The 25,948-nt window shown below is 55.0% G+C and overlaps 9 protein-coding genes across 9 annotated transcripts; 5 read left to right on the plus strand and 4 right to left on the minus strand.

Moving 5' to 3' along the window:
• Window positions 1–1,446: 1,446 nt before the first annotated feature.
• Window positions 1,447–3,178, plus strand: V2A60_008005 (DNA primase subunit PRI1; the record flags this gene model as incomplete). Its single annotated transcript, XM_083259283.1, has 4 exons — window positions 1,447–1,721; window positions 1,784–1,978; window positions 2,047–2,493; window positions 2,551–3,178. 4 exons carry the CDS (start codon window positions 1,447–1,449, stop codon window positions 3,176–3,178), a joined length of 1,545 nt encoding a protein of 514 aa, XP_083115409.1.
• A 214-nt stretch (window positions 3,179–3,392) lies between these two features.
• Window positions 3,393–4,709, minus strand: V2A60_008006 (tRNA (guanine(9)-N(1))-methyltransferase; the record flags this gene model as incomplete). Its single annotated transcript, XM_083259284.1, has 1 exon — window positions 3,393–4,709. One exon carries the CDS (start codon window positions 4,707–4,709, stop codon window positions 3,393–3,395), a length of 1,317 nt encoding a protein of 438 aa, XP_083115410.1.
• Window positions 4,710–5,149: 440 nt separating this feature from the next.
• On the plus strand, window positions 5,150–6,071 carry V2A60_008007 (uncharacterized protein; the record flags this gene model as incomplete). Its single annotated transcript, XM_083259285.1, has 4 exons — window positions 5,150–5,360; window positions 5,494–5,613; window positions 5,718–5,906; window positions 5,968–6,071. The coding sequence occupies 4 exons, from the start codon at window positions 5,150–5,152 to the stop codon at window positions 6,069–6,071; spliced, it is 624 nt and encodes a 207-aa protein (XP_083115411.1).
• An 850-nt stretch (window positions 6,072–6,921) lies between these two features.
• On the minus strand, window positions 6,922–9,847 carry V2A60_008008 (mismatch repair ATPase MSH2; the record flags this gene model as incomplete). Its single annotated transcript, XM_083259286.1, has 3 exons — window positions 6,922–9,561; window positions 9,628–9,759; window positions 9,824–9,847. The coding sequence occupies 3 exons, from the start codon at window positions 9,845–9,847 to the stop codon at window positions 6,922–6,924; spliced, it is 2,796 nt and encodes a 931-aa protein (XP_083115412.1).
• Window positions 9,848–12,062: 2,215 nt separating this feature from the next.
• V2A60_008009 (uncharacterized protein) lies at window positions 12,063–13,891 on the plus strand (the record flags this gene model as incomplete). The annotated part of the gene is made up of 6 exons (XM_083259287.1): window positions 12,063–12,226; window positions 12,308–12,412; window positions 12,491–12,631; window positions 12,697–12,931; window positions 13,003–13,255; window positions 13,320–13,891. 6 exons carry the CDS (start codon window positions 12,063–12,065, stop codon window positions 13,889–13,891), a joined length of 1,470 nt encoding a protein of 489 aa, XP_083115413.1.
• Window positions 13,892–15,963: 2,072 nt separating this feature from the next.
• V2A60_008010 (uncharacterized protein) lies at window positions 15,964–16,612 on the plus strand (the record flags this gene model as incomplete). Its single annotated transcript, XM_083259288.1, has 2 exons — window positions 15,964–16,330; window positions 16,506–16,612. 2 exons carry the CDS (start codon window positions 15,964–15,966, stop codon window positions 16,610–16,612), a joined length of 474 nt encoding a protein of 157 aa, XP_083115414.1.
• A 501-nt stretch (window positions 16,613–17,113) lies between these two features.
• On the minus strand, window positions 17,114–18,790 carry V2A60_008011 (mannitol dehydrogenase family protein; the record flags this gene model as incomplete). The annotated part of the gene is made up of 1 exon (XM_083259289.1): window positions 17,114–18,790. One exon carries the CDS (start codon window positions 18,788–18,790, stop codon window positions 17,114–17,116), a length of 1,677 nt encoding a protein of 558 aa, XP_083115415.1.
• Window positions 18,791–20,413: 1,623 nt separating this feature from the next.
• On the plus strand, window positions 20,414–21,244 carry V2A60_008012 (uncharacterized protein; the record flags this gene model as incomplete). The annotated part of the gene is made up of 3 exons (XM_083259290.1): window positions 20,414–20,668; window positions 20,774–21,148; window positions 21,221–21,244. The coding sequence occupies 3 exons, from the start codon at window positions 20,414–20,416 to the stop codon at window positions 21,242–21,244; spliced, it is 654 nt and encodes a 217-aa protein (XP_083115416.1).
• A 309-nt stretch (window positions 21,245–21,553) lies between these two features.
• On the minus strand, window positions 21,554–22,643 carry V2A60_008013 (uncharacterized protein; the record flags this gene model as incomplete). Its single annotated transcript, XM_083259291.1, has 2 exons — window positions 21,554–21,809; window positions 21,910–22,643. The coding sequence occupies 2 exons, from the start codon at window positions 22,641–22,643 to the stop codon at window positions 21,554–21,556; spliced, it is 990 nt and encodes a 329-aa protein (XP_083115417.1).
• Window positions 22,644–25,948: the final 3,305 nt, after the last annotated feature.

The following is a 25,948-nucleotide window of genomic DNA, read 5'->3' on the forward strand; positions in this document are numbered from 1 at the left end:
GGATGGGCGTCGTTTTATGGTTGGCCTTGTGTCGGCCGCCTCGCCCGCATGCTGCGGTCGATCGCGGTCTGGACCGGCTTCATCAGGGTGGGGTTCGGAGTTCGGTGCTTGGGTGATGCAAAGCGACGTGCGTGCCGACGTACGTGCATCAAATGTTTTCGGTTTCTGATTTTATTGATATCCTGTGTGGGTAATGAAAGGGGGAAGGAAAATCGTCGTAACCGGACGTCGAAAGGGAATTTTTGGGCTGCATGCGCAGCGCACGGCGTTGTTGTCTGGGTGGTTTTTTGGTTCCCCTGTTGCGGATAATAGAATTATGGTCAATCATTAAGCGGACCACTTTGGATACTGAAGAATGGAGAGCAAAGGAAAAAACGACAGTATTTTTTTTTTCTTTCTGATATATCAATGTTGTGTAACCATTACTGCGGCTAGGTGCATGGCCAGGTTTTGAGTCTGGAACCCCATGAGAGAAATGAGAAGGAGGTGGCACCCCCCTTATTATTATTCCTTGTTGAGAGGGGGGGGGGGGAACATGGAGGATGGGACGAACAAGGCAGCTGTACTATGTCCCCATGCTCATATGCTATAATAATGCTATAATCAGTCGAATAACGACGGTGGCTGACTGATATTTTTCCTGGAAAAAAAAGATTTCGGGAAATAAATCCAACACAATGCAACACAACCACGTTGTATCCCAAACGTGATAACCCCGCCAAGCCAAGTTTGAGAACATCACATCACACCTAGTATAAGAACATTTCTCCAGCTCTCTGGCTTTTTTTTCTCATATGCCGTGTTGGATTTCTGGCCTTTCTTGACTGCCTTTATTGTAGCGGGGACAGTCGCATCATGACGTATCTTAGTAGCTACAAAGCTGGTGGGCTACATACCCAAACTTGTCACCAAAACAATGTACATCTTATCAGCCAAGGTGAATCCAGCAGGCAGAAGTTGGCCATTATTGGGTCTTTTCTATCAACTTTTAATTGAAGTCAATTTGATTTATTTTTGCTAATTACCCGACGATATGTAGTGCACCTGCTGAAGGACGGCGATGTGAAAGGCAAGTCTTGAAATAGACGTCAAAGGGCACTTTTTTTTCTTTTAAAGAGGAAGATGGTGAAAGTGACGCCATTAGAGATCATTTGTCTTCTATTGTTGATCGAGCCAGTTTATCATTTCATCAAGTTTCTAATAAGCCATCATGTTTGCAGCTTGGCCTCGTCGCAGACAGAAAAGTGGTCCCATTAAGTGCACTCAACGCGTCGCGTCCACATGGCGCGTCTCGCCCACAGCCCATCTTCAACTTCTGGTCACTGCTACACACCTTCCCTGCCGCAAGAACAGATCTCGATCGAGATTGTTTCATTGAGGCAGTCACGCACACACACACACACACACACACACACACACACAAGAAGTGTACCAAGACCACCCATCATGCCGCACGCTGAAGGCAGCTCGCCCGCGGCCGTCAAGGACGAGCCCGTCGACGACGCCGGCATCACGAGCAGCATCCCGCAGGGCGGCGACGGAGACGACGACGTCGACATGCTCGATGCCAGCCACGCCGCGGCCGATGATGCCGCTGTCAAAAAGGCCGACGTTAAACTCGAAGACCTCTTCGCCAACGAGGACTCGGATGACGACGAGTTCCCGTCCTCGGCACCAGTCAAGGCCGCGCCCAGCTCACCTCAGGGCCCCAAATCGCCCACGTAAGAGCCCACCAAAGTACTTGAAGGTGCATCCATTGGCAGCTAATTCATGACATGGACAGAGACTTATCCGCGCTCAGAGCCTCAGACCCAGAAGTTATGCGCAGCTTCTACCAGCGCCTATTTCCATGGCGCCAACTCTTCCAGTGGCTCAACCACAGCCCGACTCCCACCAACGACTTTGGCAACCGCGAGTTTGCCTTTACCCTGCAAAACGACGCGTATCTGCGCTACCAGTCCTTTGCCACGGCAGATCTGTGAGCTAGCCCGCCCCCCCAATACACCTTGCAACCTGAGAAATGCAAAAGCGCTGACAGAAATCAAGCCTCCGCAAAGACGTCCTCCGCCTCATGCCCTCGCGTTTCGAAATCGGCCCCGTCTACACCACCAACCCGCGCGACCGCAAGACGCTGCGCAACTCGTCCGCCTTCAAGCCTCTCGCCAAGGAGCTGTGCTTTGATATCGACTTGACAGACTACGACGACATCCGCACGTGCTGTGACAAGGCCAACATCTGCAACAAGTGCTGGACCTTCATGACCATGGCAATCAAGGTCATTGACGTGGCGCTCCGCGACGATTTTGGCTTCCAGCACATCATGTGGGTGTATTCGGGTCGTCGTGGTGCGCACGCGTGGGTATGCGATAAAAAGGCCCGAAGCATGGACGAGCAAAAGCGCAGGGCCATTGCTGGATACCTCGAGGTCATTCGCGGTGGTGCACAGAGCGGCAAAAAGGTCAACGTGAGGCGGCCGTTGCACCCTCATCTTGCGTAAGTCTGGTTTACGTTGACTCAGCAAGGTATTTGAAAGCTAACGACCCCGTGCAGCCGAAGTTTGGAGATTCTCAAGTCACACTTTCAGAACGACGTACTCTCCGTCCAAGATCCTTGGTCCACCGACGAACGTGCCGACAAGCTTTTGCAGCTGCTCCCGGACCGCACCCTCAACGAGTCCCTCCGACGCAAGTGGGACGCCGCGCCGGGTCGCGCCTCGACGTCCAAATGGGCCGACATTGATGCCGTCGCCAAGTCGGGCGCCAGCAAGAACCTCGACGCGCGCGCTCTCATGGAGGCAAAACAGGACATTGTCCTCGAGTACACCTATCCGCGCCTGGATATCGAAGTCAGCAAAAAGCTCAACCATTTGCTCAAGTCGCCCTTTGTCGTACACCCGGGCACCGGCCGCGTCTGCGTGCCCATTGACACCACCAGCGACGAGACCATTGCGCGCTTCGACCCGCTCGGGGTGCCCACGGTGCAGGGTCTGCTCGCAGAGATTGACGCCTGGCAGGACGATGATGGCGAGGGCAGCACCCCTTCTGCGAAGGCGGACTGGGAAAAGACGAGCCTGAAGCCGTACGTCGAGTATTTCCGCTCCTTTGTTGCCGGCATCATGCGTGATGAACGTGATGCGCGCGTCAAGCGAGAACGAGAAGAAGAGTCGATGGAGTTTTAGAACGGGACCATGGGGTAATGACGATGACGACTTGTATATCATTGGGTGTTTTTTTCTTTCTTTTTGCCTGTCCAGCATGAGTTGCGTTGTGACTTTTTGGGTATGATAATTGGTGGGTTACAGATATAGCACCATTGTTTCTACAATATTCAATTCCATCTTTGAAGCAGAGTTTGGGCGCCTTAATCAGTCTATGCAAATGGGTATTTGGGTCTTATGCAGTGCCAGTCCCCTCCTTGGGCGTCTCCTTTTTAGCATGTTGGCCACTCCCCTCTTCTGCAGGGTCGACTTCCTCCCCCTCTCGCCTCCCCTCCTCCTCCTCCTCCTCTACGTGCTCGTCGTCTTCATCATCATCTGCCGGCTCACCACTGCCCTCCTGCGCCTGCTCGGCGGCCTCGCCCGCGGCGGCCTCCCCCCGCAGCACACCGCCCTTGCGCTTCGGGATGACGCTGAGGAAAGCCTTGCCCCAGTCCTCGTGCTCGAGCCACTTGAGCATAATGTCCACGACGTGGTTCGTCGCCAGCACCTGCCGGCTGTGCATGACCATGTACTCGCCGATGGGCAGGCGCGCGGTGCGGATCCCCCGCTCGCGCGCCCGCCGGTAGCACAGGCCCTTTTCGCGGTTCTTGTCCACCAGCCCGCCCACCACGTACGTCGTGCCGGGCTCCAGCCGCGACAGCGTGTACGGCGAGTCCGACGACAGGTACACCACGTCCTTGTGCGCCGGGTCCAGCGGCGGCTCCGGCTCCCCCGGCAGCGGGAACGGGTCCTGCGCGTCGCGCGGCCACGGCGCCGGGCTCTCCAGGCTGCGCCGCAGCGGCCCGATGAGAAGCTGCTCGTGCGTCTTCTGCGCCGCCGCCGCCGCCGCCGCCGCCTCCCCGTCCTCGCCGTCTGGTGTGACCGTCTTCGTGGCGGCCATCTGCTCGCGCGCCGCCGCGGCGCACGCCACAAAGTCGCCCGCAAAGACGGACGCGCCCTTCCAGCTGCGCTGCTGCGCCTGCAGCACGTCGTTGAAGCGAGCCTCGAGCTTGCCGCGGAAGCCCGCGACCCAGAGGTGCGCGCGGAACTTGGCGTTGCGGTTGTCCGAGTACGCGCGCGTGACCTGGCTGGAGAGGGAGATGCGCTCCTTATCCGTCATGTACTTTTCAAAGTCGCAGTCGACGACAATGGCCATCGGCACGAGCACGGCGGCCCGCTTGTCGCGGTTGTACACCACCCTGGGGTCCGCGCCGCCGGCAATGAGCGCCTGTCGCTCCGCGCGCACCTTGAGCTTGTGGGCCTGCTTCTTTTCTCTGCGCTTCAGCCGCCGGTCCTCGCGCCGGTCTTCCCACTCCTTTTGCTTGCGGAGGCGCTTCAGCGCGCTCTTGGACATGGGCGTCGGCTGGTTGAGGTGGCTCACCTCACCGCCGTCGGGGCGAGAGGTGACTGCAACAGCAGAGGGTGGTTGTGAGGGACTTGTTGGGGCATGCGTGACATCTCGAGGGGCTTCCGGAGCTTCTGACAGCGCGACTGGCTGCTCCTCAGAGCTCATTGTGTGAAGAGGATGACGACTTATAAGCCGTTGTGAAATTGAGTTTGAGCCAAGTTTGGCGGCTTGAGAGGTGTATGGAGGCGGAGAAAGACTAGTTGGTCGAGTTATTTTTGTCAAGGAAGAAATTGCCAAAGAGGCCGCAAACGTGAATCTCATGTACGCTTAATGTTGATACCATTTGTAGTCTCATTGACAGAGTCGAAAGCGCATGATTATTCCAACAGCTTTTTTTACTCTGTTGTAAAAAAAGTGGGCCATCATTCAAAGTACCTCGTACCTCTTTTGAAGACCCACAGCCAGCCAATCGCAGCTTGCCAATTGAGAATAAATCACGTGACACATTACGGAGTTGCTCACCAGAGGAAAACAGCTCTCTTTCTCCCGTGGCTCTCACGACATTGTCCCATCCTTATTCTCTGTATACTCCTACCCGACAACACATGGCTAGCCACGAGGACCACGGCCACCAGGCCGCTGCCGGGCTGGAGACTGCCTACCATGCTCACGACACCCTCGATGAGACGGCCAAGACGGCTGTCGTCGGTCTGGGCGCGGGCTTCTTCATGGCGGCGGTTCAGAATGCCCTGTCGAAGCGCAACGTTGGTGCCTTTGGCATCTTCAGCCGCGGCGCCCCCATCATTGGACTTGCTGGTATGCTTGGAACCTGATTATCCTGGCCAATTGGACGATTCAAGACAGTGACGCTCCTCACAAGCTGTCCCGTCGCGATCTAAACTGTCCGTCCAAAGCTGAAGCCACGCTAACGTTGTGTGTCGCCATGTAGCTGCCTCTCCTGCCGCTTACACTTTCGTCTCCCGCACCACGATGAATCTGCGTGAGAAGGATGATACGCTGGCCGCTGCCCTGGGTGGTTTTGCCGCTGGTGCTGTCCTCGGCCTTCCCAGTGAGTAGTCTCCTCCCCCGAGCCTCTTAAGGGGGTAGCCTGCGTTTTTACGCAATTGATCCGCCAAAAAATTAGGAAGGCAACAACTGACGCATTTCGTGTAGGCAAGCGCATGCCTGTGGTCTTTGCTCTCGGTGGCTTCGTCGGCGGTGTCCAGGGTGCGTTTAAGCTGCTGGGTGGCCGCCTTGACAGCTTCAAGGAGGAGGACGACGAATTTGCCCGCAAAGAGACCCTCCGTCGGACAACAAGAATACCTGTAGAACAGACCGTTGCTGAAATTGGCGAGGGCCGAGGTACGACACAACCCCCGGATGAACAGCACGACAGAATCTGGCTTGCTAACGACTTTCACAGGCATCAAGCCTCCCGGCTACGAGGAGCGCCGCAGAGAGAGAATCCAAGAAAAGTATGGCTTTGAGATTGACCCCGTCAAGGCGACTGTTGAGGGCAGCCAATAAGTCTATTTTTTTTCCTTTTTTGGTTCTTGATTCCTCTCATGCAAACGCTAGACTTGAATCTGGATCTGGGTCAAGACCCAAACCCGACCCCGCCGGGGTTATGGTGGTGGTGAAATTTTTACCTGTACATAACCTCTTCCCGTGGCAGAGAAGAGATGCTACACTAGAGAAATTGGAGTTTTTTGTTTTGTCTTCCTACTACTCCCCTTTTGGTGACGTGCTGCCTTGTGCGCAGCATTGAGCCGGAGGCAGCAAAAGGTACGTTCTTCTCTTACCCGCCCCCAAGTTTCCTTCACCAATCCCGTTTTTCTATGATGATACGTTGAGGCTGTTTATGATCCTCTGATTACATCAACTCACCATTTCTATCTACATTGTTTCACTGAGAAAAACACGCAACCTTTTTTTTTACTTCTCAATCATTGCCAACCCATGGAAAGCAGCAGCAAAGCTAACGGGAAGAAGACCTTGATAGGTGAAGCGGAGACTCGTGGACAATGATACAATTGAAAGACGGATAGATGGAGGACTAGGAAGTGTATTTTTTTCAATCCTCACAGAAAGCACATTGTGGCTTAGATGCACAACACACTAAGGTTTTTGTTTCCTTGTCATCGGGGGTTTTATTTGTTCCTCATTCATATTAACAGCGGCTTTCTTTTTTCCTATTCCGATACCCTATTGTCCACTATGCTACACTTGTGATGCATGCAAATCTTGTCAAGCCTGTACAATGTTACAAAACAAAACCAAAACCAAAACGCCATATTCGCCTCTGCACGTAACCTTCAGATGTTTACAAGACACAAAAAACAATAACAAGACACAATCATTCTATTTCCTTGTCCTGCTACAGCGCTTTGACAGACTGGAAAAATGGATTGGCCAAGAGCTTCTCGTTGTCGCCGACCAGGGCCTTGAGGCGGGCGACCTGCTCCTCCCTGGTGAGCCCCGCGTCCTTAACCTGGTCGCGCCACTGCACCAGCAGCTGCTTGAGCATGGCGCTGCCCTGCTCGACGTCGTCTTTGCTGTAGCTGAGGCCGAGGTCCTCGTGCTTGGCGGTAAAGTCCTCGAGCTCGTCGGCCTTGCGCTTGGCCATGCGCACGACCTTGTCCGGGAAGCGGACCAGCTCGGCGACGTGGATGCCGAAGCTCTGGTCGCAGATGCCGGGCTCGACCTTGTACAGCAGCGTGACCTCGCGCTTCGCCTCGGCGCCGGCGGTGTCGTGTTCGTCGCCGTTGCCGGCCGCGCCGCCAATGTGGGCGGTGACGTGCAGGTTGGCCACGTTGGGGTGCTGGTCGGCGAGGGCGGTGAGCTCGTGAAAGTGCGTGGCAAAGAGGGCGAAGCACCGAATCTCCTTGACAATGTGCTCGGAAATGGCCCAGGCCAGGCCGAAGCCGTCATACGTGGACGTGCCGCGGCCGAGCTCGTCAATGATGATGAGGGACTCGGCCGTGGCCGACTTGAGAATGTTGGCCGTCTCGAGCATCTCGGCCATGAAGGTGGAGACGCCCTTGAGCTGGGAGTCGCTGGCGCCGACGCGGGCGAGGATGGCGTCAAAGATGGTGAGCTCGGCGGCCTCGCAGGGCACGAAGCAGCCGACCTGGGCCATGAGGGCGATGGTGCCGACCTGGCGGATGTAGGTGGACTTGCCGCCCATGTTGGGCCCGGTGATGATGAGGAACGACGAGGCGTCGCGGGTGAGCGTTACGTCGTTTGTGATGAACTGCACATCGTCCTGCAGCTCGAGGCACGGGTGGCGCGCGCCGACCAGCCGCGTCTGGCCCTGCCCGCGCGGGTGGATAGTCGGGCGGACGTAGGCCTCGGGCGCATTGACGGAGCAGTGGGCGAGCGAGACGATCACATCGAGGTGCGCGAGAACACCCGCGAGGCGTTCGAGAACGGGGCAGTACGACGAGGCGACCTGCACGACCTCGTGGACGAGCCCGCTCTGCGTGCGGTTGTAGTTTTGCGACAGCTGGTCGTGCTCGCGGCGGTACGCCTGCAGCTTCTTGGTGGTGAAGTAGACGCCGTTCTTCTGCGTCGAGCACTCCTGGTACTTGGCCTTGTTGCGGATGCAGCCCGCCTCCTGGCGCGTCAGGCGCATGCACACGCCGTGCACTTTGTGGCCAGTCTCGAGGAAGATTTTCTTGTCGGCCTCTTGGCCAAGGTCGTCCGCGGCTTCGCGAAACTCTTCGCGGATACTGCGGTCGAGCTGGTCGAGCTTCTTGCGGATGATGCGCAGGCCTGCGTCGTAGTCGGGCTTGATGATGTACTCGTGGCGGTCGAGGGCGTCGAGGTCGACAGTCTGCTCAACCATGTCTTGAAGGCGGCCGAGGCTATCGGACAGGTTGCGGAGCTTGGAGGTGTAGGCCTCGTCGAGCGGGTCGCGGTAGGCCTCGTCCATGACGCCTTCAAAGGTGCCGATGAAGCCGGGCAGGCGGATGATGACCTGGTACGCGCGAACAACGTCCTCCAGGTTGGCCTTGCCGCGCTGGAAGCGTTTCGACAACCGATAGAGATCTGGCACAGAACGCAAGTGCGTTTCCTGCATCGTCTGGCGGAGTTCCGTGTCTGTGTAAAACGCCTCAACCAGCTGCTGGCGCTTCTCGATTTCCTCCTTTTTCATGAGGGGCTGCTTGAGCCACTGCGCCAGCAAGCGGCTGCCGACGGGCGTCTTGCAGTGATTTAATACGCCGTAGATGCTCATCGTCTTGGCGCCGTCGCGGGGGCCGGGCATGAGATTCAGAGCCTTGAGAGCGGCGGCGTCGAGCTTCATGAACTGGGCGAGATCATGCTGGTAGAGCTGATACTGTCCAAAGTTGGAGGCGTCCTGGAGGATGCTGAGGTACTTGATAAGCGACGCAGCAGAGCCCATGGCCAGCTTAAGGTCCGTCTGGGGGAGGAGGGCGGCCGCTTTTTCGTCCTTGAGCAGGCGCGCCAGGTCCTGATCAATGTCGCGGATGCCAAAGTCGGAGGCGGGGCGCTCGGCAACGGCGACGCCGCAGTTGTCAATGATTTGGCGGAGTTTGGCCAGCTCGGGGTCCTTGTCCTTTTCGCCCTTGTCCTGGGGCAGGAGGCACTCGCGGACGCCGAGCTGGATAAGGAGGGCCTCAAAGTTGGAGTAGAGGTCGTTGTCGAGGAACTCACTGACACCGAGCTCGCGGACCGAGGCATCGGCGAAGCAAACGCCGACGGCGCGGGCTTCGGAGGCACGGGCGGAGATCTTGACAGCCATGATCATGGGGGCAGACTCGACCTGACCACCGAGGTCGTCTTCGACGTCCTGCAAGTTGCCGGGGGAGGCCTGCTTGGCGCACTTCCAGTTCATGCGGCCGTTGGGACTCTGCCAGATCTCGACGCGGCGACCGAGCTTGAAGAGGGCTTCGCGGAGGAACTGGCGGAAGACGGTGACGGTCATGGTGACGGAGGGGAGGCCAGTGTGATCATTGCGGCCGAGCTGTCGGACGACAGAGGTGGTTTTGTAGACCTGGAGAGAGTGTTAGGCGGACGGATATGTGCGAACAGGTATTGGAGGGTGAAGAGTCGGTCGTACAGTGTTTGCGATGAAGTTGGCATCGTCACCGTGGGAGGTGTACCAGTCGCCTCGGTCGAAGATGCGGACAGTGTCGTCGTTGACGGCCGGGAGCGACTTGAAGAAGCGGATGAAGCCGCCCTCGTCGTCGAGCTGCTGTTGGTCAGTATGGGGTTGTGGAGAAATGGGCAATTTGCGTTAAGAAGAAAGAAGCTACCTTGAGTTCGGGACGGGAAGCCATGGCTGGACGGGATAGGAATCGGCCAGAAGAACGTTGGCGGATAAGTTCTTTGGCCGCGTCAATGATGATTGTTACTGAAGAGGGTGACGGATTGGCTGGGTGCGTGAGCGCGCGTCGGCTGGCGGCCAGGGTGCTTGGGAGACGCGTTTTTGGTGGGCAGAATTTAAGTGGCGACGCGAACGCGGCACGCGGGGGATAGTTAAAGTGAGCAAGGTACTAAGAACTTGGGATGACATTGCTAACTTAACTAGGCTAAAAAAGAAAAAAGGACAAGAGGACAACTAGGGGGAAAAGGGAGTCATTACGATGAATCATGACGACGGAAAGTATGATGACATGATGGAAAACTAGCACGGCCAATCTAGGCGAGATATCTACACTGTTGCGTTTGTGCGGGTTCGTCGCCGGGTCTACGAGAGCAGATGATGATGAACATCTGGAGGCTCTCTCATACTCCGTACACTCAACTCGTTTCATTTATTATACTTTACTGCTTTTTCAGCTTCTGGCAGAATTCTTCGCCGCAGAATTGAGGCCTCGAAGCCCGGACTGCGCACCACAAGGAGCCATACCAGAAAGTCAGCCGATAATAGTAGCTTTGTAACTCGGCATATGGCCCGCCTCAAGAACCTGTTGGCCTTTTTTTGTTAGGACCACCATCTTTAATCTAGTCTTTCCCCTCATTTATTTGCCACGCATGACAACCCAACTTAAAAAAAAATTGAGACGAACCCTTTTTCTTTCTTCTTTTTGGCTTAGGAGCGGTCTGTCGGCGAACCAGTCGTCACGTTTCCTTCGACCCCAGCAGGGCCCTCCTCCCAGTCCAGTCGGCACCCGGCGGCGAACCCTGATGGCGATGGGCGCGCCGGCTACCCATGCCAAGCCCGGTTCATGGTTCAGCCCGCCCCTTCAATGTATCGGCGGAGCATCTGCCTCTCTGTCTCTCTGTCTCTCTCTCTCTCGGCTCGGTGGTGGTGATGATGGTGGTGGCGGCTTGTGGGTGGGCGACGCTACAGTATATGGGGCCGCTTATAACCCAGCTCCTTCTTGGCGGGCGCCCAGCCTCGTCGAGGCTATTCGAGGGAGGCAAGGAGGCAAGGCGGGAGGGGGCCAAAAGAAGACAGAAAGAAAGACAGAAACCACACGGCCCGAAAATTGTGAGACTAGATGATGAATGGAGGGGGTGGATTGGTTTCTTATGATTACCAAAACCGGGCATGTAGATGAAGACTCAAGATGAGTATCCAGACAACCTGCCAACAGTACTCACTCAGTACGAGTGCTCAGTACATTTTGGATCCCCTTCCACCTCGCTTCCCCCCCCTCCCCCCTCTCCTGACGGAGAAAATAAAAATAAAAATAAAAATACAATGGCAACAGACAAGGCACCACAAAACAAAAGGGGGCCGGCGGAATAGTTACTGTACTTGCCTTCATGCAAAGAAGCCTGTCCATCATTCTTGGCAAACGTCCATCAAGGTGCGCAGCTGCCTCGAATCTGGCCAACCGGCGAAGAGGCCTTTCCTACGCAGCCATAAGCCCTCACTTTCTATTGCCCATCAGGGTCAGCCGTACATCCACTCCTCTTCCCACTCGCGAAAAAAAAAAGAGTGTGTGGAAAAATCGTTCCTACCAGCACAATGCCAAGCATCGGGTGGTGGCATCTCTCTCTGTTCGCTCTCTGTCTGTACTGATACATCCAAACGAACCGTGATGGACGGAAGGGGAACCGCCGAGGGGCCTCCTACCCAGCGTTCGCACCGCACAACACTGCGTTCTTTTTCCGCTGTCAAATATCACACGTCTTTTTTTTTTCTTTGAAATCGTACTGATACTCTTGTACCGAGTATATTGACAAGATCACAGAAAAAAAAAAGAACCCATGCACGTGGCGTTTTATTAGTGTCCGCCTGCATCCCAGTCCGCCGACGGCCAGAAACTCTGAAAAGAAGCTTATTTCCTCCCGCTTCGCATTTCTTCTTCGCCCGCGCTGACCCTCATACATAATTTTCACCCTGTGCTGGTGCCTTTCCACTGGGCATTCTGTTTTTTTTTCTGGATTTCTTTTATTCATCTTTTGGCTTAATATTCTCCCTTCTCACATATAAACGTCTCTGAACCCCCCTTCCGTCACAACTACAAGAGAGTGAGCAAGCAACTTCGAAAAAAAGGAAAAGAAAAAGAAGGCCGAGCCAGGCGAGGAGAATCAGAAAAGATGTTGTGCAAGACACTCACATCGGCTGCCTTGTGGGCGGCCGCTGTCTCTGCAGCGTCGTATCCTGTCCGCACGCCGGCCCCGGATCCCGCTGTCGCCGCCCGCGCGACCACGCCGTCTGTCACGGCCGTCACCGACTGTCACTTGCACGGCGCCGCTGAGCTGTACGTCCTCCTCCGGCACAATCATTGCGCTTCTCGTCGTCGTACAAAGTTCCTCGAGCACTAATCTCTCGCCCTATCCAGGTACTGCGTGAATGGTGCCACGGAATATCTCATGCAGACGACACCAACGCAGACCACCGACCTACCGGCTAGCTTCACGGGTTGCCACGCGCACGGCAAGGATCTGTAAGACCATCCTCAAAACCTCTAGCCCCTTACTCCTCTTGGACTTTTGAACACGGAAGCTAATCCGGAATTAACAAGGTACTGCTTCGGGCCAGACGGCGATGACATCCTTGCCCAGGCCGAGGGAGGTGAAGAGGGAAGTGAACCGGCGGCGGGAGACAAGGACCATACTGGTGAGGGCGGCGGCAACGTCCACTGCCACTCCCACGCTGGTGTCGAGTATGTATCACCCTTGCCGCGCCTTCCCATGACGGCGACGAAGGCTTGCAGCTAACCTGGGGCAGACACTGTGTCGGCGAGGGCGGCGAGGGCGATTCGAAGCCAAAGTGCGACGCTCCCAAGCGCGACTACAACGTCGGTCTTCGTGTCGGCCTCCTCTTCGCCATTCTGGCCACCAGCGCGCTCGGCGTCTTTGGGCCGCTGTTCCTTCAGCGCGCCATGGGGAAGCACTTGTCGCTTCTCTTTACCTTTCTCAAGCAGTTTGGCACGGGTATTGTCATTTCCACCGCCTTTGTTCACGTACGTCTCTTCCGCCACATCTCTTCCCCCTTCTTCCCCCCCTATTGCGATGGCTGCTAATACGGGTATAGCTGTACACACACGCCTCGCTCATGTTCAACAACAAGTGTCTCGGAGATTTGGGTTACGAGTCTGTGACGTCGGCGATTGTCATAGCTGGTCTCTTCATCTCGTTTACAGTCGAATACATCGGCCACCGCATCGTCCTGGCCAAGGAGAAGTCTGTCGCGGCTTTGTCGATGGAGGAGAAGTCCAAGTCTGTCTTCTCTGCCGAAGTCGTCACCATTCTCGTCCTGGAGGCTGGCATTCTCTTCCACTCTCTGCGTAAGATGGCCTGGTCCCCAAACAAACAACGACGACGTCATGTCAAGCTAACCATCCGCTGCAGTGATCGGACTCACCCTCGTCGTCGCGGCAGACCAGTACTTCATCACCCTCTTCGTCGTCATCCTGTTTCACCAAATCTTTGAGGGCCTCGCCCTCGGCACCCGAATCGCCACCATTGGCACCAACCGCGACGTCCACCACCACGCCGACGGGCACCACAACGGGAGCGCCGTGGATGCCGGCCAGCCCAGCCCGTCCCAAGTCGGACCGGCCACGTCTCACACGGCCCTCCTCCCGCAGCAGACGACGGGCCTGTCCCTGCGTAAAAAGATGGGGCTCGCCTCGCTGTTCGCATTTGTCACTCCCCTGGGCATGGCCATTGGTATCGGCGTCCTGAACTCGTTCAACGGCAACAACCCGTCCACCATTATCGCCATCGGCACGCTCGACGCCCTGTCGGCGGGCATCCTCGTCTGGGTCGGCGTCGTCGAGATGTGGGCCGGCGACTGGATGCTGGGATCGCACGGCAAGAAGGCGGAGCTGGCCGACGCGGGCCCGCTGACGGTCGGCGTTGCTGGTCTTGGCCTGGTCGGTGGTCTTGTAGTGATGAGCGTCCTCGGCAAGTGGGCATAAGCAGGCCGAGGACGGCACGACACCCTCGTTGGTTAGTTGGCTGGTTTGGTTTGGTTTGGTTGCAGTCGTTGTGAAGCTGCGATCCGGTCGAATGTAGTGTAGCAAAGAGAAAACGATACCAAGAATGAAATGAAGGATATTGACTGCACCTTGCTAGTCCTGCGCTGATGTTTGTAGCGTTTGTGGCGTTTGTGCATGGACCGTGCCGCCCCGTCGCGGAATGAACAAGTGCTCCCGATGAGAGCTTGAAGTGCTCTTCCAAGTGAAACATCAATTAAGCGCTCTGTCAAGTTACTCTCTTAAAACGAAGCGCCTCTTTAGGTGGAAAAGTCAATTTCTAAAAAGAAAGTCATTGTGGACTTGGGGAGAAAAGGTTCTCTCCCTGCATCACTACTTGTACCGTGGCTGTTTCCTCGTTGGCGGGCGCCATTCTATATTATATCCGCATTCCAGACGCTTTCTCTGAATGGCTGTGACCAAATACCGTATCGATCATGACAATGATGGCTAATAATGAAGAGTTATCGATAACTATCTCGACCCACTTGGTTCATGGCGGCCCGCTCATCCGTTCTTCTCAAGAGTCAAAACAAACCCGAGCCAGCGAATACGGCAAAGGAGGCGGTACAAAGCTGCTCAGCAGGCGAGCGGGGCTGATCAAAACACCGCCGACTGTGGGAAGTGGTTCAAGCTGTCTCTGTAGGCGAAGGGAACGTGTCCAACGGCGAAGCCACGGCAGAGGGTGCGCAGCGAGGGGGGCATCAGAAAAGCAAGGTCTTTTCCCGCCACGGTTCTCGCCAAGTACTGGACTGCCAGAATCTTGGCCAACAACGAACGCCCTTCTCAGAGTGGCCATTGTCAGACCGAGCTGGTACCAAATACTCGCCTGCCGCTCGTACCCAAAAGCGCCAGCCCCCCAAAGCGCTTCGTCCACGGTGATGTACTTCCTCGCCGTTCCAAACCGCCAAAGATGGAGGGAAAAGTCGTAGGTCCCCGACCAAGTTGGAATAGCGAAAATGGAGGAAGGAAGATTATCAGTCGTTTCGCTTTGATGGTCGAGCCGACTCGTCGAAAATCTCTCCTCGGAACAGCCGCGCCGCCACCTAAGCATGACAATACTCGCCATTCTATCCGTAGAAGAACCATGAACAAGATTGAAAAAAACATTTCTAAAATCTGCTGATCATCATGGCCTCTGCCCAACGCTACTTGCGTCACCACGTATCATCATCCCACCTGTAAGTAAGTGGTGAGCCTCTGTCGCGTAGAAAAGCAGAGCGCAAAAAAGCAAGAAGAGGCTTTACGAAAAAGATTTTTTTTTTCAATAAAAAAAAGGAGCAAAGGAGCAAAGGAGCAAAAACAGGCGGGGAAGCCAGATTCAACTCTCCGAAGCCGCATAGGCAGCCAATTTTGGCTGTTTATCAGAAAGTGTACGGAGCAACAAAATGCTCTCTTAGAGGGGCGTGGCTTCAACCTTCTCACACCTCTTGGCTTATTGTGGACTCCACGCCTTGGAGTGTCTGGATCTGGTATTCCTCCATTTTCAGAGAAAAACTCTTCGGCCGTTGCTGGCAGGTTGATTCAAACACCCCACCTCTGCTGTTATATCCACACCTCACCGTTTAGCTACCCCAGTGTAGTCTTACTTCCACCCCCCTCCCCCACCCCCAAAAGATCAACGGCCGAAATAAGCCAACTACCAACCAGTCCACCCATCGACAACTGTATCAGTATAAGTAGCAGATGGCAGGTAGGAGAAACTGTCTTCATCTTCTTCTTCTCCAGACTCTTCATCTCATTATAACAGCCCGCTGGCTAGTCTTGGAGCTTTTATTTTGTCTTTTTTTCGGTACGTCTCCTTGCCCTGACTAGTTAGTTGCAGTGTTTCCAACTCTTGGCTCGCACGCCATACACATGATAATGGCTAATATTTCGTAGCTGTCGATTCAATAAGCAGTGCTTGCAACGAGCGTCTGACACGAGTTCATCAACGACTTTTCCTCGTGTTATCAGGTTGAAAAAACTCGCCCAGCAAAGGAGAAATCCTCCCCATCCTAACGATAACAGAAACAATGTCTGCCCACCAAGCCGTCACGATCCCTGCTCGGGAGAATATTATTCTCCCGCCTTGGCTGGAGCGTGCGTGCGAGCAGTCTATCGCTTTTGAAAGGACGATGGGCTCCGCCGTGCAGGCGACCGCGGAGACGGACCCCCGCCACGCGAGCTGGATACGCCTGCTGAGCAAGCGCTCCTGGGATCTCCGCATCGCCCTGCATCGCGTGAGGCGTCTTGTGCGCGACGACCCTGCCTTTGCCGCCGCCATGTGGCGCGTGGGCAGGTTCGAGGCCGCTCCGGGACCTGCCATCATCGCCGCCCGAGGGGACCAGACTAGTACTGCTGTTGTGACTCGGGGCAATGCTGTAAGATCCAACGGGCCTGGTGCGGTGGGTATTTTTTTTTTTGTCTTCTCTCTCTCTCTCTTTCTTCTTCTTCTTTCCGGCGTATATGGATACGGCTTTCAGATACAAGACCAAAAGATGGAAGCGCCCCGGGAACGGGGAGTGGAGAGAAAAACAGAGACGAACGGATGGACAAGAGTAATTCGCTAATACAGGAAGCTCAACGTCTAGGTCCCGTCGGCCGCAACCGGACCTCTCCGCCACCGTGACGGCGGAAGTCGTGCCCAGCCTCCGGCCGCCGATGCCCGCTCGCTCCGGTTAGACAGACGCCAGCTCTGACACCAAAGTCATCAATCGAGGCCGGCCACGGAAGAGCAGAGGGCGACCAGGTTCCACCAACCTGGCAAGAAGGGGAGCCATTGACTTGTATTTTCATGCGCCGCTTCCCAGCGCCTTCCGTGCCGTCAGGGCTGTCAGTGCCGGCCGTGATGATACGCGAGTCATCAACGTGGGGCCGACCTGCAATGGATCATTGTCTACTCCGTACAGCCCAAGTAGGAAGAACGTGAAGCGACGTTGAACAATAGTAAGCGATCAAGTATGCCCGTCGGTGGTTGTCATTTTATCCATAACAGACACAAATTGCTATGGCAGTGTAGTGAAAAAAAAATCCGGAGTTACAAACAAAAAAAAAGTATTGCATTGTCTTGTCTTGTCTTTTGATGACTTATTAAAAAAATGATGCCGTGTTTATACAGTGAACCCAACTGGCCAGAAATGAGACAACAAAACGGAAACGTAAAATGGAACAAGAAAAAAAAGTCTAGTCGACGTACTTGGCCAGTGCGGCCATGGTTCCCTCCTTGTAAATCAGTCGCAGAGCTTCGGTGAGCTCGTCAACAAAAATCTTGCTCCCACGCAAGTCGTCACCAAAGAGGCTCTTGACATCCAGCAGAGGGAAGGGCTTGTCGCCGCCTTCAATGGCCCTTGCCTGCAAGTCCTTGGCCATGGGGTCGTCGATGACGATAGCCTTGCCCTGCTCGTCGACGCCGTTGAGGTAGCGGAACCAGGTGGCGACGACAAATACGAGGCGCTTGAAGTCGTGGGTGCCGGCCATGATGTGCTCGGCAATGGAGGGCATGATGAACTGGGGCAGCTTGCCGGAGCCGTTGAGCGTGAGCCGGTTCACCTGGTCCATGATGGCAGGGTTGGAGAAGCGCTCCAGCAGCGTATCGCAGTACTTGTCAAGATCGACATCCTTGATCTTGGGCATGAGGGGCTTGACCTCCTTGTGCATCATGTTGTAGATGAAGCCGCGGAACAGAGGGTTCTCGAAAACCTCGTGCACGTGGACAAACTTGGCCAGGTAGCCAGCGTAGGCAATGGCAGAGTGGCTGGCGTTGAGCAGACGCAGCTTGTGGCACTCAAACTTTTCGACCTCGTACACGTTGCGGACGACCTGGACGCCGACCTTTTCAAACTCGGGACGGCCGCCCACAAAGGCGTCCTCTACAACCCACTGAGAAAAGGGCTCGGCCACAACAGGCCACGAATCCTGGATGCCAAAGTCCTTGGCCAAGGCGAGCTTGTCCTCTTCGGTGGTTCGGGGGGTGATGCGGTCCACCATGCTGTTGGGGAAGAGCGTCTTGCTGGAGATCCAGTCAACGAGCTCCGAGTTGCGCGCGCGAGCAAAGCTCAGCAGCATGTGTCTGGTGATGCTGCCATTGCCCTGCATGTTGTCGCACGACAGGATGGTGAAAGGCTGGAGACCGGCAGCATGACGCTTCTCAAGCGCAGCATAGAGGTAGCCAAAGGTGGTGCGCGGCGCCTTCAGGTCGCTGCCAATATCGGCGACAATGTCTGGGTGCTCGAGCTCGAGGTCGTGGGTGTTTTCATTGTAGTAGTAGCCGCTCTCGGTAATGGTCATGGACACAATCTTGGTATCCTCGTGGGCCATCTTGTCAATGACCTTGGAGGGGCCATCAGGGGCATAGAGGAACGAATTGATGCTGCCGATGACGCGGGCGTTGCTCCCGTGGGCCGAACGCTCAAAGACGGTGTACAAGCAGTCCTGGCCGCCCAGGGCATCGCGAATGCCGGCGTCAAAAGGCTTGAGGCCGACGCCACAGATGGCCCATTCATTCGCACCATGCTTCTCCATCAGAGTATCCACGTAGACAGCCAAGTGGGATCGGTGGAACCCACCCACGCCAATGTGTACGATGCCCTCTTTAACATTGGTCCGGTCGAAGCTGGGGAGCTTGACGTCGAGCTTGTTTTGCTGCGAGGCCTGGGCGATGGAGCTCAGCGTCTGGTTCTTGAGGTCGAAGCTGGCAAGCTGGGCTCGAAGCTGCGTTGGCGAGGTGTGGAACTGCTGCTGGCCGCGGCCGGTTCGAGAGAGGGCCGAACACACGGCGGCGCGGCTGCCGTTTGTGCGCAAGCGGCTTCGGCCATGGGCCGTCGCAGAGCGCGCGATCCCACGCAGGATGGTAGTCGACATTGTTGTGATGGCTTGATTGAGAGAGAGGGAAAGGGGGGAGAAAAAGGGGGCGGGAGGGAAAGATGCGACTGGTCTCTGACGACACGCGTGCGGCAATCTTTGGCCGCCTCGACAAGGAGGCAAGGCGCGCCGCAGAAAGCAAACAGCTAGAGGTAGCTGGGTAGCTAGGTAGCTATTCAGAAAAGGGTGTAACTAGCTGTTGTGTTGGTCAACAGTCAGCGTCTGAATGAATGTGCGGCGCTGTCGAGCTCGGGGAGGCTTGAAGAGGATGCAATTGATGATGACGAGAAGAAAAAGGACGAATTGACGGTGGTAGAGACAGGATGATGTGAGAAAAAAAAAAACCGAGGGAGTGTTTCGAACTTTTCAATCAATGATTACCCTGACGTGTGCTGGCTGTACTGGCAGTAGTGCGGTCGGTCCGGGACCGGTGCCTTGGGTTACTCCAAAAAAAAAAAATGCTAAACTGCTGCCTTGGGCAGTTTTAGGCGGTGCTGATGACCCTGGTAATCCACGGGATCTCCCCCTTTTCTCCTGTTTTATTACCCAACGCTAGCCTTTTAGGAATATGGAACATTTTTCGGATTTTGCCATCAATACACAAAGTTTGATTTTTTTTATTTTTTTTTATCTTTTTGGTATTTACCCCTCTCTCAGAATCTGGTTTGTGTACGGATTACTGCCCTCTCAACAATTCTTTGCTCGGCTTGAAAAACTGTCATCTGGTAACCACCGAGTGCATAGACTCATTGACTGTATACAATCATTCAGCACGGCCCCCGAAAAATAAAAGTAAAAATAAAAATAAAAACGGCTGAATCTTACTGGGATAGTGCATAAGCCGGCCGAAAAGGGCCATCGGTCAGGCTTCAGCCATGCATGCTGCTTGTTATTTCTAGTCTCTTCTCCACTCACAACAGCCGCCCTTCCCAACAGGCCGTCCTACTCTTATTTACATACCTTGTCAAGGACGTGCGCGTAGCTCAAGACTGACAGTATTCTCATTTTGAGGTGTTATTATTACTATCAGTAGCTACTTTATGCCATACAACTTGTAGAACAAGTCTCTTTTGTAAAGCAATCGTAAACTTTCTCCTTGGGACAACTGGCTTGGTACCGAATCTTGAGGCGAAGAACCACATCGGCTCACTCCTTCCGACCTCCTTTCCGATCCGTGCCTCATGTTCCTATCAAAATTTGGCCCATCGGCAAGTCCTGCGAGCCGGTGATGCCTGCATCAAGCGAGTCTATCTTCATAAAATACGCCCCAGACTGGCCACTCACGCCGCCACTTTCCTCTGACGATGCCCTGAGCACCATACCAACTGCGAGCATGTCCAACAAACTGGCAAGTACAATCGGCACACTGGCAACAATTATGGGATTTCTTCTCGAGCTTTGCTCTGTAGCATCCGTAGTCAACCATCCGCAACCTAATAATCAGCAAATTCTCTCCTAATATCAAGTGCGTCTCTACTCATGATGGCTACCAGAACACGGCCACGTCTGACTCTTGCTCGCCTCTGGGCACCACACCTGCTAACATTATCGCTTTGTCACAGTACAGCGAAATATACGCACACAGTTTCACACTCAGATCTTTTCACCTCCAGGAACTCAACCATGCGTAGCCGCCCCATGAGGCCGCCGGCCACGATGGTGGACAAAGCACGGCTACTGGTCACTCAGCTCGAGAATGACATTGCCGCCTTCAAGGTACTCAACGCGCTACCGACCCTTCGACCTGTTCCTCGCTGGCTGGACGAACTGAACGAGTGCCTCGACAAGCTTCGTCGCCACCTGGAGATCATCGAGAGCTCCGCCAGCGAAAACGACGACTTCGACTATGTGGGAGCGATAATCGAATATGCCGCCATTGTAAGTCTTGCCCTATAGTTTCAACACACAAAGAGAAAAAGATGGTATCTATGCAGCAAAGACAAAATTTAGGACGCGTGAGGAAAAAGTCGCTCATCATCTTAGGATGGAACATTTCTCGATGCCGGGCCAGCTCTGGGAAGTGCCCGCTCCACGACGCATTCTGCCGCTCCCACACAGACCAACACGCCCGAGGCAGCGACGCAGAGACTGAGTACGCGGGTAAACGACATGCCGATGTCTCCTCCTCACACTACTTCGATCTTGGCTACCGGCGGGTCACTCTTCCCTTCCGCATGGCCATCTCTCCAATCGCGGTTCCGCGACGAGAGGGCTGCAGATCCCTTCCTGTTTTCTTGGCCACGTCTGTACCCTGCGTTCGGGGACATGCACTTGGGTACCGCACGTGAAGGAGAATCTGCTGTCTCTGGACGCTCTGACCAGCCCAGCCAGCGTCAGAAGCGGAGTAGCCGCGATAGGGTGAGTTGAATACATTCAGCGTCTATATAAAAAAGCGCAGTGCTTTATCGGTCTCTTGCTAATCATTGCTAGGCTACCGTGCGCCGCAAGTCTTGATGATGCTTTCTCTGTGATGCGCTGCCGGTTTGTGATGGTGCTAGTAATTGCAGACGCTCACCAGCCTGGGGAGAGAAGAGAGAGATGGAATTGTCGTTGTTAAAGAAGCGATGATGTTTGAGCATCTCGCAAGCGAATTGTTCAACACAGCAAATTGTTAGGAAATATTCAACATGTTTCCCTGTTTGGTCGAATTCAGTCAAATTCAGTCAAGTATTCATGCTCAACGTTATGGCGTCTGGTTTATATCCAAAGTGACCTTTATTGAGTCGGACTGGGCATGTTCTGCGCCGCGGTACACGCATGGGACTATGTCGCTGCAAGGAAAGCACCTACATGCTGCATGTGTTTTTCTCGCTGATCAACGTGCGAAAAGTGCGCCGCCTTATCCAGCGTCACCCACTTTACATGAGGCATGTAATCAAAGAAGGGCTGCATGGCCACGTCCTGGGCCTCGTCCTCAGCACCGTTGATGAGCAGTGTCGGCACCGCAATCTTATGCAGTTGTGGCACAATGTTCCAGTTCCTCAGCGAGCCTGTAATTGCCAGCTCGCTCGGCCCATACCTAGTTATTTCCATAACATCAGAATAAACGCTGAGACAAAGTGGGATCCCCACCACCAAAGATAGAAAGGGAATTAGGCAGAGACTCGGGGACAACTCACATGGTGCCGTACGTCGTGGGATCCTTGGCGAACCAATCCAGCGCCGCCCGCACCTCAGGCGCCGGCCACGGCCGCGCCAGGGAAAGGTGGCGCTGGTAAAAGACGTCCATGGCCGCCTCGTACTCGGCGCTCGCGTAGTCACCCGTCTCGTCGGCCCTGTCGAGGACCGCTCGCTCCGCCGGGGGCATCCTACTCCGCAACGCCGTGATGCCCACCCGCCAGGCGTCCATGCTGGCGAGGCTGCTCGCAATCACGAGCCGTCGGAGGTTCCTCGTGCTTGCGGTGGACGTGCCCGTCGCCGCCGCCCACTCGGCCGCCAGCATGCCGCCCCACGAGTGCCCGTAGACGTCCAACGGCCGCCCTCGGCCGCCGCCGCCGTCGTCGGTGGCCAGCAGGCCCAGATGCCGCAGCAGATTGTCCAGCTCGGCCCTGAAGAGGTCCACCGTCCAAAACGCCTCGTCTCCGTTCTTTTCGGGCAGGTGGGTCGACCGGCCGTTGCCGAGCTGGTCGTAAAAGATGAGCGGCACGGCAGCGGAGGAGGAGGAGGAGGAGGAGGATAGGTCGGTGAGGGGCAGTAGGTAGTCGTGGCAAGCGCCAGGACCGCCGTGCAGGACGACGAGCGGCGTGCAGGCTGGGTTGGCTAGATCCCCGACGACGCGATACCACGTCTCGCAGGGTTTGGCAAGGCCGGGGACGATGAATGGGGCTTTGCCCTCGACCGTTTGTAGTAGCATTGTTGTTCTTCTTTTTCCTTGGTTTAGACTTGGATTATATCAGAGGTGTGCTAACAGAAGAGATGGCCCTGTGGCGTATTAGTATTGATAAACGCGGAACTAGGTGCATGCACAATGTCTCAGGGTGGGTTTGTTTGGGGCTATGGAAAGTTGAGGGGGGAAAAGAGGTTTGTACAAGCATAGAAGATGGAAGAACGGTCAGCGTCTAGGGAAGCCATTCAGAATACCTGCAGGTCGGGCGGGGGGTGACATCGGGTACGGATAGCCTCGTTCCTCTCAGACGGTCAATAAAGCCAGTTAAAGAGTAGTCAGCGTGCATGTGCGTGCGGTGAGTGAGAGAGAGCACCACGGCGACAAGGCTGCGAGCAAGCGATTTTGTAAAGGACATGAAGAGGCTAGCAAACAGCCGCGGTGGTGACGTTTTCGCCTTGTCTGTACGTACAGCTTCGGGCGCGTTGCCCCAGGGGAGGGTATAAATTCGGCACAAAATTGCACTCTTCGCTTGGTTTCCTACCAGCCGCTTTCTCACATAAAAGTTGACGGAATTGGCTCTCAGCGCGTGCTGGATGGCCGATGTTCCAACGAGCATCACAAACCAGTGCCCAGTGTAATTTTTCTTTCTCACGCGGCTATCGAGGGGAGCTTCAACTCCCAAGCAAAAAGAAGAAACAATTCAATCGACGATTATATAGGTAGCTATAGTGAATTTCAAATGGATACACGCGTGCCGTGTGGTTTAGCCGGCCATGGACAGACAGACAGGCAGGCAAGTCCTCACCTTCCCATATAGAGGGAATGATGGATAGCAACGCCCACCACACCCGACTCTCCGGGCAATTTGGCGTCATGGATCCCAGCAAGGAGTATATCGTATCGAAATGCACATCCAAAAAAAAGGCTGAAGTTGGAAGCATAGCTAAAAGCCAAGCGTAGTGATTAGTGTGTTGTTCATTTGGGGCATTTACACGGGCAAACGACGTGCGGATGATAACCAGCTATTAGATGTCGCTAGTCAAACTGGGTGGTTGGGACGGGGGCCGGTGGGGATTGAGATTGAGAGCGATTGCCTCGATGATGCATGCACCACGCATGGTGCAGAATTATTGCATTTTTACGAAATACCTGCAGTGATGTATTCGTCAACATTGGATAACTTTCGGGTGGAGGGATGCAAGCTACTCATTCCATCGCACGTCGAGTGGGCTTCGGGTTGACATGGCATCTACTTCTTACTGTGTCTAAGTACATGTTCCATGATAAGAAAACTCGGGTGAATTGACAGGAAAGGGCACTTTGAGATGGACATTTTCTTTTTTGCCCTTGAATCAATGAAAGCAGCAGCGTTGGGTCTCTTGCTTCACCGCTTGACCTCACGTCACGATGCCAAGTCGTTGTCCCGACTCTTTGGGACCGGCAAGTGTGAGGATGGACACCTTTTCTGGATAATAAATCCCCCTACTGACGGCGGTTCCCGAAACGGGATCTGCAAACCACAGGAAAAAGGCGCAATATCACTGAGGCGTCGTGCCTGGCCTCTGGTGGCGTCGGGCGGCTAGTCAGTCTGGCCGTGTTCCCACGAACACCATGCCCCCTGCATTAGGGCGAGTGCTGCGCATTCATACCAGCCTATACGTGATCAATCAAGAGATAAAACTGCAACGGCAGCGACCGCATACGCGCCGTCTTCGCTGCAACCAGCAAGTGATGGTCGGACAAGTGTGCGGAGCCAAAAGGACGGCCGAGCGAAAACATCCCGTCGGGGCCCTGCATACAAGTTCGATGGAGCAGCACAGGCTCAGCGCTGGCCACCAGTTCGTTGGAATCCCTACCAGTAGGCACGGCGGTCTGGTCTGCTGGCAAAGTTCGGCAGCTACTACTGAGTAGGAAACATGGAAGGATTCTGGGAACCAAGCTGCCAATCCATCCCTCACAGGTGGCCGGGTGGCGCACTGAGCGATGGATCCAAGTGAGAAGTATACGGACACTCGTACCAGTGAAGGCCTTTGCTCGCCAACCGTTCAGCGACAACGACCACTGGCGTGGAACGAAACCCCGAGTCAGGGGTTGCGCCAAGTCGCGGCGCGGAGCACCGCGCGGTGGAAAATGCGGCTTCGATGGACTCCAATGGCAACAGGCTACTGCACGAACTATTTACTGGCCGGACCCCAACGTAAGTAGCAAGCGAGAAGCTGGGGGCCGGTGCTTTTCGATGCTGGAATAGGGGGGACATGTATATCATGATTGGACAGCGAGATGCGACCGGGAGCAGGCCTACGGTCTTTCTATGACGACAGCGTAGCGGGCATCTGCATTTCAAGATGCGGCGGGTGTGACGGTGATGCCGTCCAGGCCGCACGGAAATGGGTACGATAATGGCTTGTCACGACTGGATAGGGAGTACATGGTTGGTTTGTCCGTGTACAAGGTCGGACGACGGGTTGGCTCGCGTGGTTGGTGGGCACACCAAGTCGCGAACCCGGACGGGGAGAGCCAGCCGTGGGTGGGATCGCCACGGTGAGCGAGAGTAACAATAATAAGCAGGCGACCCAGATGGCCTTAGAAAGTTTCCTGGCCCGGTCGTATTATTTATTACATCTCGTGGCTCGAGACGAACAGGCCGTCGAGTGGTCTCTGCCCCATGTTCACTAGCGTCCTGTGTACTTTGCAGCGTACAAGGGGTCGGCAGCTGCAGGGAAAGCCTCTGCGATAAGCAAGTATGTTCTGCAACCGAGAGCAGCCAGACAAAACGAGGTGTACCGGTTCAGCATTATGATTCGCCAAGATCAATGTCTCGGCAAAACGAATAGTTCCAAAGCGAAAAGGAAAGTGGTGATGTAGAAGCAGTTTCGTGTGCGGCGAGTCGTTTGGTTTCGTGTGTGTTTGTTGGAGAACAAACGGAGCGATTGTATGCAGAACTAACTTAGCGCGTAGAAAGAAGAAGTGGGAGAGGGGGAAAAAAAGAAGGTCCAGAACTTCTAAAAAGTATTAGTAAAAAGATGAAGAATAAAAAATAAGAAGGCTCGACGGCGTGCTTCATGCGTGTGGACTGGAGCGGGGGAAAAGGATGGAGACGAAAGGTCTCTCTCACACAGCTTGCACAGATTACTGGGTAGAAGTGCAGAAGGTGAAGAGTGAAAAAAATGCCGCCAACGAACGCTGATAGCGCACCACCCAATGTCAACCTGGCTTGCGCTGAGCACCCAATTAGCAGAGCCCCCCCTCCCCCCGGAACCAGCAGTTTATCATTCGTAGATGGAAGCTTATCCGTTTTTTTTTTTCAACGAGCTGGCAGGGACCTTGTACCT

This window comes from Cordyceps javanica, chromosome 5 (genome assembly GCF_051103115.1).
Source record: "Cordyceps javanica chromosome 5, complete sequence".
Classification (NCBI taxonomy): Eukaryota; Fungi; Ascomycota; class Sordariomycetes; order Hypocreales; family Cordycipitaceae; genus Cordyceps; species Cordyceps javanica.